Source organism: Scyliorhinus torazame, chromosome 13 (assembly GCF_047496885.1).
Source record: "Scyliorhinus torazame isolate Kashiwa2021f chromosome 13, sScyTor2.1, whole genome shotgun sequence".
Lineage (NCBI taxonomy): Eukaryota > Metazoa > Chordata > Chondrichthyes > Carcharhiniformes > Scyliorhinidae > Scyliorhinus > Scyliorhinus torazame.
The window spans coordinates 227,055,238-227,067,613 of record NC_092719.1 but is presented as its reverse complement, the minus strand read 5'-3'; the positions used below and the strand labels follow the sequence as shown (position 1 = coordinate 227,067,613).

Here is a 12,376-nt window from a genome sequence, read left to right as displayed (position 1 = left end):
CATTGGAGCAGCACAGTGGTTAGCACTGCCGTCACACAGCTCCAGGGACCCGGGTGCGATTCCGGCCTCGGGTGACTGACTGTGTGGAGTCTGCACTTTCTCCCTGTGTCTGCATGCTCCGGTTTCCTCCAACAGTCCAAATATGTGTAGGGAAGTTGCATTGGCCATGCTAAATTGCCCAATAGAGTCCAAGGATGTGCAGGTTAGGTGGAGTCACGGGGATAGGGCGGGAGGGTGGGCCTGGGTAGGGTGCTCTTTCAGCGGGTCGGTGCAGACTCGGTGGGCCGAATGACTTCCTTCGTCACTGTCGGCATTCTATTCCTAAAATAAGCTATGATGTGGAGATGCCAGCGTTGGACTGGGGTGAGCACAGTAAGAAGTCTTACAACACCAGGTTAAAGTCCAACAGGTTTGTTTCAAATCACTAGCTTTCGGAGCGCAGCTCCTTCCTCAGGTGACCTGAGGAAGGAGCATTCACCTGAGGAAGGAGCAGTGCTCCAAAAGCTAGTGATTTGAAACAAACCTGTTGGACTTTAACTTGGTGTTGCAAGACTTCTTACTGTAAAATAAGCTGGCAGATTCCCGACTTGGAGTAATGGTTATATACTGGACATGGGGGCATGCAGACGGATCGGGTCAGAAAGGGGCTGGCGGGCTGAATGGACTTTCCTCCTCCTTACACTTACCCATCAATATCCCCATGTTAAAGTGGTAACGGGCCAGCATGATCTGGTTCCTGTGCTTGCAGACTGCTGCTTCAACCTAGGGAGGGCACAATGAGAATATTCTGAGATACTCCTGTTGGCTGAAAGGAATTTCCTTCCTGTAAATACTGCAAGTATTATTTACTAAAATCCTCAGAACCATAAAGACTTTTCCTTAAAGGAGAAAGAAATTCCTTACTGGGGTGGCCTGAAACGCAACACTGTGCATCTGGAAAGACTCTGCTTGATTAGGGATAGTCAGCATGGATTTGTGAGGGGTAGGTCTTGCCTTACAAGTCTTATTGAATTCTTTGAGGTGACCAAGCACGTGGATGAAGGTAAAGCAATGGATGTAGTGTACATGGACTTTAGTAAGGCATTTGATAAGGTTCCCCATGGTAGGCTTATGCAAAAAGTAAGGAGGCATGGGATAGTGGGAAATTTGGCCAGTTGGATAACGAACTGGCTAACCAATAGAAGTCAGAGAGTGGTGGTGGATGGCAAATATTCAGCCTGGATCCCAGTTACCAGTGGCGTACCGCAGGGATCAGTTCTGGGTCCTCTGCTGTTTGTGATTTTCATTAATGACTTGGATGAGGGAGTTGAAGGGTGGGTCATTAAATTTGCAGATGATACGAAGATTGGTGGAGTTGTGGATAGTGAGGAGGGCTGTTGTCGGCTGCAAAGAGACATAGATAGGATGCAGAGCTGGGCTGAGAAGTGGCAGATGGAGTTTAACCCTGAAAACTGCGAGGTTGTCCATTTTGGAAGGGCAAATATGAATGCGGAAAAAGGGTTAACGGTAGAGTTCTTGGCAATGTGGAGGAGCAGAGAGATCTTGGGGTCTATGTTCATACATCTTTGAAAGTTGCCACTCAAGTGGATAGAGCTGTGAAGAAGGCCTATGGTGTGCTAGCGTTCATTAACAGAGGGATTGAATTTAAGAGCTGTGAGGTGATGATGCAGCTGTACAAAACCTTGGTATGGCCACATTTGGAGTGGTGTGTGCAGTTCTGGCCGCCTCATTTTAGGAAGGATGTGAAAGCTTTGGAAAAGGTGCAAAGGAGATTTACCAGGATGTTGCCTGGAATGGAGAGTAGGCCTTACGAGGAAAGGTTGAGGGTGCTAGGCCTTTTCTCATTAGGACGGAGAAGGACGAGGGGAGACTTGATAGAGGTTTATAAGATGATCAGGGGAATAGATAGAGTAGACAGTCAGAGACTTTTCCCCGGGTGGAACAAACCATTACAAGGGGACATAAATTTAAGGTGAATGGTGGAAGATATAGGGGGGATGTCAGAGGTAGGTTCTTTAAACAGAGAGTAGTGGGGGCATCAAATGCACTGCCTGTGGAAGTAGTTGAGTCGGAAACATTAGGGACCTGCAAGCGGCTATTGGATAGGTACATGGATTACGGTAAAATGATGGGGTGTAGATTAATTTGTTCTTAATCTAGGACAACGGTTCGGCACAACATCGTGGGCCGAAGGGCCTGTTCTGTGCTGTATTTTTCTATGTTCTCTATGTGCAACGCATATAACCCAAACCCTGGCAACTGAGGTGCCCTTTGACCTGCTTGACTTTTAATAACTCTGCAGTATTTGGAAAGGGCCGTTGCTGACACGACCCAATCACTGCCAGAGGAACTCAATCAGAACTGCAAGCTATGTTATAATCAGAAGCTTGAGGAGTATATTTTTATTCTTGGTGGTGGTGAGGTGCCTTCTTGAACCACTGCATTCACGGAGGTGTAGGTTCACCCACTGTGCTGTTAGGGAGGGAGTTCCAGGATGTTGCCCCAGCGACAGTGAAGGAACGGCGGTACATTTCCAAGTCAGGGTGGTGAGTGACTTGGAGGGGAACCTCCAGGTGGTGGGGTTCCCAGGAATCTGCTGCTCTTGTCCTTCGAGATGGTGGTGGCCGTGGGTTTGGAAGGTGCTGTCTGAGGAACCTTGCAGTGCATCGTGTTGAGTGCGCACTGATAGTGAGCCAATGAATGTTTAAGTTGGAGCAATCAAGCAGCTGCTTTTGTCCTGGATGGTGTTGAGCTTCTTGAGTGTTGTTGGAGCTGCACTCATCCAGGCAAGTGGAGAGTATTCCATTACACTCCTGACTTGTGCCTTGTAGATGGTGGACAGGCTTTGGGGGGGTCAGGAGGTGAGTTATTCGCTGTAGCATTCCCAGCCTTTGACCTGCCCTGGTGGCCACAGTATTAATGTGGCTGGGTCCAGTTCAGTTTCTGATCAATGGTAACCCCCAGGATGTTGATTGTGGCAGATTCAGCGATGGTAATGCCATTGAGTGTCAAGGGGAGATGGTTAGATTCTCTTTTGTCGGAGATGGGCATTGCCTGGCACTTGTGTGGCGCGAATGTAACTTGTCACTTGTCAGCCCAATCCTGGATATTGTGCAGGTTTGGCTGCATTTGGACAGGGACGGCTTCATTATCTGAGGATCGCAAATGGTGAACATTGTGTAATCGTTAGTGAACATCCCCACATCTGACCTCGTGTTGGAGGGAAGGTCATTGATGAAGCAGCTGAAGATGGTTGGGCCTAGGACACTACCCTGAGGAACTCCTGCAGTGATGTCCTGGAGCTGAGATGATTGACCTCCGACCACCACAACCACCTTGCTTTGTGCCGGGTATGACTCCACATTTCTTTGCAGATGATCAAGAGAAGTCTGATGGGACAGTAATTGGCTGGGTTCAATTTGTCCTGCTCTCTGTGGGCAGGACATCCCGGGCATTTTCCCACATTGTCAGTAGGTGCCAGTGTTGTAGCTGTACTGGAATAACTTGGCAATTAATATTCTCTAGTGTCAGTCCTTAGCTGCCCAGTGACTGTCAGAAGGTGCCCTGTCATTCGCACCAGCTCCATTAGATCAGTTTAGGATCTAATACAAACAAAGCAGTCACGCATCGAGCTGTGGTGGCAAGAAGCTGATTATAGTCAGGGTGAAGGAGTTCATTTCCTGGCATTTAAATCTGATTCAGTAAGTTTATTTGGAGCAGCATTAAGAAGCTGAATGCACTCACCTCTTCCTCAATCTGTTCTGGCGTAACCACAACACCAATCCCACATTCTCTCTCAAAGTCTGGGCTGTCGATTGGATCCGTCTGATGGTTTTTAAGGTAATCTAGAGAAGCTAATTGAAGAAACAAAATAAGATTAATTTTTCTTTCTCCTAAATGAAGTCAACCCACTTTTTGATTGTTCATATGTTTTGGATTGGTGCGTACAAAAGGGGATCAGAGAGAGTAGGGATTGAGGGGAAACCGAGGAAGAGACAGAAAGCAAAGTGTCAATGGAGCTGTTTCAAAAACCCTGATCAGTGTAATAGAAGTTGGATGCAAGGGAAGTTGGATGCATGGGAAGTCGGAGCAAGGCCAAAAGGAAGTGCATTCAATGTAAACTTGTATGTGAAGCTTAATCTCATGGGCTACGCACAGAGCTTTCATCCTATGCAATTACATTTTAGTAGAAAACACAAGTGTTCGCCATGGTTTAGTGGGTAGCACGCTCGCCTTAGAGTTAAAAGGTTCTGGATTCAAGCCTCACTCCAGCCGGAGCACAAAAATCAAGGACAACAGTCCAGTGCAGTACCGAGGGAGTGCCGCACTGCTGATGATGCTGAGTTACAGATAAGCCAATAAACCGAAAGAGGCTCCCCCATCATCCGCTCTGGTGATGTCAATGATACCATGTCACCATTTGGAAGAAGGGAGTATGGGGTGCTGTCCTGGCCTATATTTCAGCCCGCAAACAACATTATCGCATTGCTGTGTGTGGGAGCTTGCTGTGCGCAATTGGCTGCTGCGTTTCCTACATGACAACAGTGGCTACACATCAAGAAGTACTTCATTGGCTGTAAAACAATGTGAGACACCTGGTGGTTGCGGGAAGTGCTATATAAACGCAAGTCCCTTTCGCGATGGTGAAAACAATGATGTGGAGATGCCGGCGTTGGACTGGGGTGAGCACAGTAAGAAGTCTTACAACACCAGGTTAAAGTCCAACAGGTTTGTTTCGATATCACTAGCTTTCGGAGCGCTGCTCCTTCCTCAGGTGAATGAAGAGGGATGTTCCAGAAACATATATATATATATATATATATATATATAGACAGATTCAAAGATGCCAGACAATGCTTGGAATGCGAGCATTAGCAGGTGATTAAATCTTTACAGATCCAGAGATGGGGTAACCCCAGGTTAAAGAGGTGTGAATTGTCTCAAGCCAGGACAGTTGGTAGGATTTCGCAGGCCAGATGGTGGGGGATGAATGTAATGCGACATGAATCCCAGGTCCCGGTTGAGGCCGCACTCATGTGTGTGGAACTTGGCTATAAGTTTCTGCTCGGCGATTCTGCGTTGAGGCTTGGGCGGAGAGATGGCAGATGGAGTTTAATCCGGACAAATGTGAGGTAATGCATTTTGGAAGGTCTAATGCAGGTAGGGAATATACAGTGAATGGTAGAACCCTCAAGAGTATTGAAAGTCAAAGAGATCTAGGAGTCCAGGTCCACAGGTCACTGAAAGGGGCAACACAGGTGGAGAAGGTAGTCAAGAAGGCATACGGCATGCTTGCCTTCATTGGCCGGGGCATTGAGTATAAGAATTGGCAACTCATGTTGCAGCTGTATAGAACCTTAGTTAGGCCACACTTGGAGTATAGTGTTCAATTCTGGTCGCCACACTACCAGAAGGAAATGAAATGAAATGAAAATCGCTTATTGTCACAAGTAGGCTTCAAATGAAGTTACTGTGAAAAGCCCCTAGTCGCCACATTCCGGCGCCTGTTCGCGGAGGCTGTTATGGGAATTGAACCGTGCTGCTGGCCTGCCTGGGTCTGTTTTCAAAGCCAGCGATTTAGCCCAGTGCTAAACAGCCCCGTGTGGAGGCTTTAGAGAGGGTGCAGAAGAGATTTACCAGAATGTTGCCTGGTATGGAGGGCATTAGCTATGAGGAGAGGTTGAATAAACTCAGTTTGTTCTCACTGGAACGACGGAGGTTGAGGGGCGACCTGATAGAGGTCTACAAAATTATGAGGGGCATAGACAGAGTGGATAGTCAGAGGCTTTTCCCCATGGTAGAGGGGTCAATTACTAGGGGGCATAGGCTTAAGGTGAGAGAGGCAAGGTTTAGAGTAGATGTATGAAGCAAGTTTTTTTACACAGAGGGTTGTGGGTGCCTGGAACTCGCTACCGGAGGTAGTGGTGGAAGCAGGGACGATAGTGACATTTAAGGGACATCTTGACAAATACATGAATAGGATGGGAATAGAAGGATACGGACCCAGGAAGTGTAGAAGATTGTAGTTTAGTCGGGCAGCATGGTCGGCACGTGCTTGGAGGGCCGAAGGGCCTGTTCCTGTGCTGTACATTTCTTTGTTCTTTGTTAATCTGTCTACAACACCTGGGAGATAAACGATCCATTGCTTGTCATGATATTCGAGGGAGGAACGTGACCTGTACAGTTAACTGTCACGACACCCATCAGCTTTCTGACAGCCAATCTTATTAAGCCAATTGCCAGCCCAGTGCAGTGCTTACCATTGAGCTGCAAGTCCGAGTTTATGTCCTTCTTTGCAATGTAGTTGACCAGGAAGGCCAGGTGTTTCTGGTCTTTGAGCCGAGTGGCTGCATTGTACAGGAGTGTGCCGGTCGCCTTGTCCACAGGAGAACCCAAAATCCCTTGTGCCTGGTGTGTTTGGGGACAAAGAGAGGGAGAGTTAGGATGAGTTGGCAGGAGGACTGGCAGATAAATGGAGGTGCCACCCTCAGTCAATTTACACCAGTGATGGCAAATTGTTCCAATGATACAAAACCAGAAGTGGTATTCCTGGAAAATATAGAAATTCAGCTCCTCATTCGCTGCCCTTTGGCTTCAACCCACACAGAGAGCACTGTAGCTAGCCTGCTTTTCCTGATGATTAGGCTGGTTGTGCCTTTATAACCCTCATCCCAATATTTCTGTTATTCTTTTGCCATTCCATACGCACCATTATCGGACAGATGGCCAATCATTCATCACTCCCACTAACCCACATTTGCCTTTCTTTTCTATCCTGTGAACATGAAATGTCACTTTACCCCTCAGCTTGCAGCTGATAAAGTTCCATGCCCAAAACACCACAACCTACCCATCAAACACTCCCAGGACAGGTACAGCACGGGGTTAGATACAGAGTAAAGCTCCCTCTACACTGTCCCCATCAAACACTCCCAGGACAGGTACAGCACGGGGTTAGATACAGGGTAAATCTCCCTCGACACTGTCCCCATCAAACACTCCCAGGACAGGTACAGCACGGGGTTAGATACACGTAAAGTTGATTTAAATATATAAATATCGTACATTATTTTCACATTAATTTGGTTTTACTCTTCCAGCGATGTGGGTTTCGCTGGCTGAGCCATCATTTCTTGCCCATCCCCAACTACCCCTCCACTGAGTGGCTTATTTTCTATTCACGACGCCCAATGCTGCTCTTGCTCATGTATTTGCTTTGCTTGGCCTCTTGTGCCACACTGTAGCCAATCACTGTTTGTTGATGTACCATTTGTCAATACACTGTCGGTTATTCTTTTTGTCTACTATGTGCGTTCCCTTGGCCGCACTTTCACTGTATTTCGGTACACGTGACAATAAATCAAATCAAATCAGGAAAAACAAGCAAGCCACAGTGCTCGGTGTTGGTGTAAGCCAAAGGGCAGTAGCAAGGAGGAGCAGTTAAGAGTCACCCACATTGCTGTGAGTCTGGAGTCACATGTAGGCCAGACCGGGTAAGGATGTCAGATTTCCTTCCCGAAAGGACATTAGTGAATCAGACGGGTTTTTATGATGATCGACAATGGCCTCATGGTCATCATTAGACTTTTTACTGAATTCAATGTTCACTATCTGCCACGATGGGATTTGAACCCAGATCCCCAGAGCATTACCCTAGACCCCTATTCCAGTGACAATACCACTACACCACCCAATTCTCTCATAAAATCAGAATTATATAAATGTTTTCAAAGTTATGCTAGCCTTAAAACTAATAATAACATTGCCCCACATTGCCCATTGAAACTGGCTCCTTTCACCAGACTAACTACTGAAAGCACCAATCCCCAAAGCCAATCCCACTAACAGGTTATTGCTTGTTTTGTGTTTTTTTTTTGCAGTTTCAGGCAGCACCACCCATCCTCTCAGCAAAGAACAAACCTGCACCAATCACAACCTAAAACCTTCTCCAGATCCAATACTCTTATATTCCTCGATATCCAGGGTTCCCTGGATTTGTAGGTCCCACACTTTTTCTTGATAGGAACATCTTGGCCTTGCCCGCTCCCTGTTAAACTGTTGGGCTTATACTTGCTGGAGTTTAGAGGGGATCTGATTGATGAATATACAGCATTGCATCAGGAGGTAAAGGATGCTTATGACAGATATCAAGGGCTAATAATAGCAGAAGCCCGAGGGGGGTGTGGAATATGCAAGAGGTAATTTAAAAAGGAAATTAGGAGAGCAAAATAGGGGACATGAAAGGATACTGGCAGGTAAAATAAAGGAAAATCCCAAGTTATTTTAGAAGTACATTAAGGGTAAAAGGATAACTCGGGAAAGAGTCGGGCCCATTGAGGACCACAGTGGAAATTGTGTGGAGTCAGAGGATGGAGGTAGGGTTCTAAATGAATACCTTGTGTCGGTGTTCACTTGGGAGAGGGACGGTGTGGGTATAGAAATCAGGGAGAAGGACTGTATTAAATTAACGAGATAATAATGATCTTTCTTCATGTCACAAGTAGACTTGCATTAACACTTCAATGAAGTTACTGTGAAAAGCCCCAAATCGCCACATTCCGGCGCCTGTTCGGGTACACAGAGGGAGAATTCAGAATGTCCAATTCACCTAGCAGCACATCTTTTGGGACTTGTGGGAGGAAACCGGAGTTCCCGGAGGAAACCCACGCAGACACGGGGAGAACATGAAGACTCCGCACAGACAGTGACGCAAGCCGGGAATCGAACCTGGGACCCTGAAGCTGTGAAGCAACAATGCTAACCACTGGGCTACCATGGTGCCCCAGTCGTCTCTTTTTCCATGCATATTTTCTACTCAATATCCTTAGTCATCCAGCGTACTCTAGCTTTGGATAACCCATATTTCTTTCTCATGGGTACATACCTAGCTTGCCCCTATTAATCTCTCCTTTGAAAGTCTCTCATTTTTCATCCACCAAAATGTGTTTCCAAACAACCTGCTGCAGCTCAACTTTTAGACCCTAAAATGTGACCTTTTGCAGCCTGGGATATTAATCCGGGACAGTGGGTGTGCCTACCGCGCTGACAGCACAGTGGGTGTACCTACCATGCTGACAGCACAGTGGGTGTGCCTACCGCGCTGACAGCACAGTGGGTGTACCTACCATGCTGACAGCACAGTGGGTGTGCCTACCGCGCTGACAGCACAGTGGGTGTACCTACCGCTCTGACAGCACAGTGGGTGTACCTACTTCTCTGACAGCACAGTGGGTGTGCCTACCGCCCTGACAGCAGACTTTTCCCCAGGGTAGAGGGGTCAATTACTAGGGGGCATAGGTTTAAGGTGAGAGGGGCAAAGTTTAGAGTAGATGTACGAGGCAAGTTTTTTACGCAGAGGGTAGTGGGTGCCTGGAACTCACTACCGGAGGAGGTGGTGGAAACAGGGACGATAGGGACATTTAAGGGGCAACTTGACCAATACATGAATAGGATGGGAATAGAGGGATACGGACCCAGGAAGTGTAGAAGATTGTAGTTTAGTCGGGCAGCATGGTCGGCACGGGCTTGGAGGGCCGAAGGGCCTGTTCTTGTTCTCTCTCCCCCTCCCCCAGCCAGTGGCAGCTTCCTCCCCGGGGAGAGGCCCCGGGCTGTCTGCCCACTGACAGGGGGGGGGGGGACTGAGAACAGGAACAGGCCCTTCGGCCCTCACAGCCCGTGCCGACCATGCTGCCCGTCTGAGCTTCCGGCAGCCCGGGGCCGGGCGGAGGTCGGGGGGCCCCGGGGCCGGGCGGAGGTCGGGGGGGCCCCGGGGCCGGGCGGAGGTCGGGGGGCCCCGGGGCCGGGCGGAGGTCGGGGGGCCCCGGGGCCGGGCGGAGGTCGGGGGGCCCCGGGGCCGGGCGGAGGTCGGGGGGCCCCGGGGCCGGGCGGAGGTCGGGGGGCCCCGGGGCCGGGCGGAGGTCGGGGGGCCGGGCGGAGGTCGGGGCCCCGCTTCATTCCCGCGCCCCCGCACCTGTCGGGCGGCCCGGGCCAGCAGGCCGCTGAGCCCCGGGTTCCGCAGGGTTTGCTCCGCTCTCTCCTCACTCAGCCCCAAACCCCTCAGCAGCTCCAGGCCCGACATCGCTGCCCGCGTCCCGCTCAGCCAATCAGAACGGCCGGAGCCCGGCCCCGCCCCGTCCCGATTGGCCAATGAAAATGGCCGGAACCGAGACCCCGCCCCCTCAGGTCCCGCCCCATCCCGCTCAGCCAATCACAGGGCCCGGTTCCCCACGGACCCGCCCCATCCCGCTCAGCCAATCAGAGGGCCCGAAGCCCGGCCTCGACCCCCAACACGCTCAGCCAATCAGTCAGGACGATTTAGATCACGTGGGACAGTTGTGTTGCATCAGCCTCAATGTGTGGGGGGCCACTCGGCCGGTTGTGTCGGTGTTGGCCCCGCCTGGCTGCTCGTCACCAACATTGTGACTCTGGTCAGAACCCCCCCCCCCCCCCCCGGGCCTCCCCCCTGCCTGGGCCTCCCCCTCCCCCCCCCCGGGCCTCCCCCTCCCCCCCCCCCCCCCCCGGGCCTCCCCCCCCCCCCCCCCCCCGCCTCCCCTCCCTCCCCTGGCCCTCTGCCCCTGCCTCCCTCCCCTGTCCTGTACACAGACACACTCTGGCCGTTCAATACCCCTGTCTGCCCTCCCACAGCCGGCTCTGTACCTGGGTATCTCCAGACACAAACATGCGGCCATCACCGGCATGCCTTGGGCCTTTCCGTCACCACGGGACATCACCGGGCTGGAGCGCGTTGTCTGGCCACAAAATATTTGAATTTAATTTATTAAGTTTCCTTTAAAGTTTTGTTTTGGTTGCAGTGGCCCTTTATTGCTTTACATCTCTCTGCATTAAACTGAATCCATGACTACCCATTCCACCAGCCTGGCCACCTCGCTCTGAATTCCATCACTAGCCTCAAAACATGGAACTGTAAGGAGGATAGGTCAAGACCTCAAGAGGACATGAATAAGCTAGTGCAGTAACTTCATTGAAGCCTACTTGTGACAAGCGATTTTCATTTCACTTTTCATTTTCAATGGGGACATGAAATCTAAAGCCATGTTTTGAGCTCAAATGATTATCTTAAATCGGTTGTTAGTGTAGCTATTAGCACACTCAAAATTGTTCAGCCAGTGTTTTCCAAACACACAATCACACCTATTAACAGATGCTTTGGTTGTAGATTTTGGAAGCTTGGCTGGCTGAGTACGGTCTGAATGGGGCAGCACGGTAGCCTTGTGGATAGTACAATTGCTTCACAGCTCCAGGGTCCCAGGTTCGATTCCGGCTTGTGTCACTGTCTGTGTGGAGTCTGCACAAAATCCCCGTGTGTGCGTCGGTTCCTCTGGGTGCTCTGGTTTCCTCCCACAGTGCAAAGATGTGCAGGTTAGGTGGATTGGCCATGATAAATTGCCCTTAGTGTCCAAAATTATCCTTAGTGTTGGGTGGGGTTACTGGGTAATGGGGATAGGGTGGCGGTGTTGACCTTGGGTGGGGTGCTCTTTCCAAGAGCTGGTGCAGACTCGATGGGCCGAATGGCCTCCTGCACTGTAAATTCTATGATAATCTATGATCTGCTTATTACAAACAATTGAAGGAAAATGCCGTTTGATTCATCAGCCAATTGCTGGGAGGTACAGCCCACACACGCAACATCGCACCAGCACTGACATACATGACATTTAGTCTTAAATGGCCTGACCAACACCCTACCTGAATGGGCTAAAAATTGGCAGATGGAATATAATGTAGGAAATGTCAGGGATTGAGGATTGGCTATCAGACAGAAAACAAAGAGTAAGAATAAACAATGCCATTCTTGCATTGGCAGGGTGTGGTTAGTGGAGTACTGCAAGAATCAGAACTTGGGCCCCATATTATATCAGTGATTTGAATGTGGGGACCATATGTAATATTTCCAAGACATTATTGCCACAGAGGGAGTGCCACGAAGGCTCACCAGACTTGTTAGGGGGTGGTGGGACTGTCTTATGAAGGAAAGATTGGGAAAACTGGTCTTATATTCTCCAGACTTTCAAACAATGAGAGGTGATCTCATTGAACCCTACAAAATACTTAAAGGAATAGACAGGGTAGAAGGAGGTAAGATGTTTCCCTTTGTTGGGGAAGTCCAGAATCAGGGGGCACAATTTCAAATTAAGTACAATGTTATCAAGGACCGAGGTGAGGAGAAATTTCTTTATACATAGTATTGTGAATCTTTGTAATTCTCTACCTCAGAGGACTGCGGGAGGTCAGTCATTGAGGATGTTTAAAGCAGAGATTGATAGATTTCTGATTGACAATAACATCAAGAGTCATGGGAATAGTGGGGTCAAAGGGAATGATGTGTCCAATCAGCCGTGATCATATTAAATGACGG

The 12,376-nt window shown here is 49.4% G+C and overlaps 1 protein-coding gene across 4 annotated transcripts in view; it reads right to left on the bottom strand.

The window, feature by feature from the left end:
* Positions 1–10,102, bottom strand: part of qars1 (glutaminyl-tRNA synthetase 1) — a 120,441-nt gene extending 110,339 nt beyond the window's left edge. The window contains exons 1-4 of one of the 4 annotated variants that reach the window (XM_072473119.1): positions 9,971–10,102; positions 6,261–6,408; positions 3,745–3,854; positions 687–762 (exon numbers count right to left, since the gene is read on the bottom strand). In XM_072473119.1, the coding sequence (XP_072329220.1) occupies positions 687–762; positions 3,745–3,854; positions 6,261–6,408; positions 9,971–10,078 (442 nt within the window). In that variant the 5' untranslated portion in view covers positions 10,079–10,102. The other 3 variants (XM_072473121.1, XM_072473120.1, XM_072473123.1) reach the window with 3 other exon arrangements.
* Between the last annotated feature and the right edge of the window lie 2,274 nt (positions 10,103–12,376).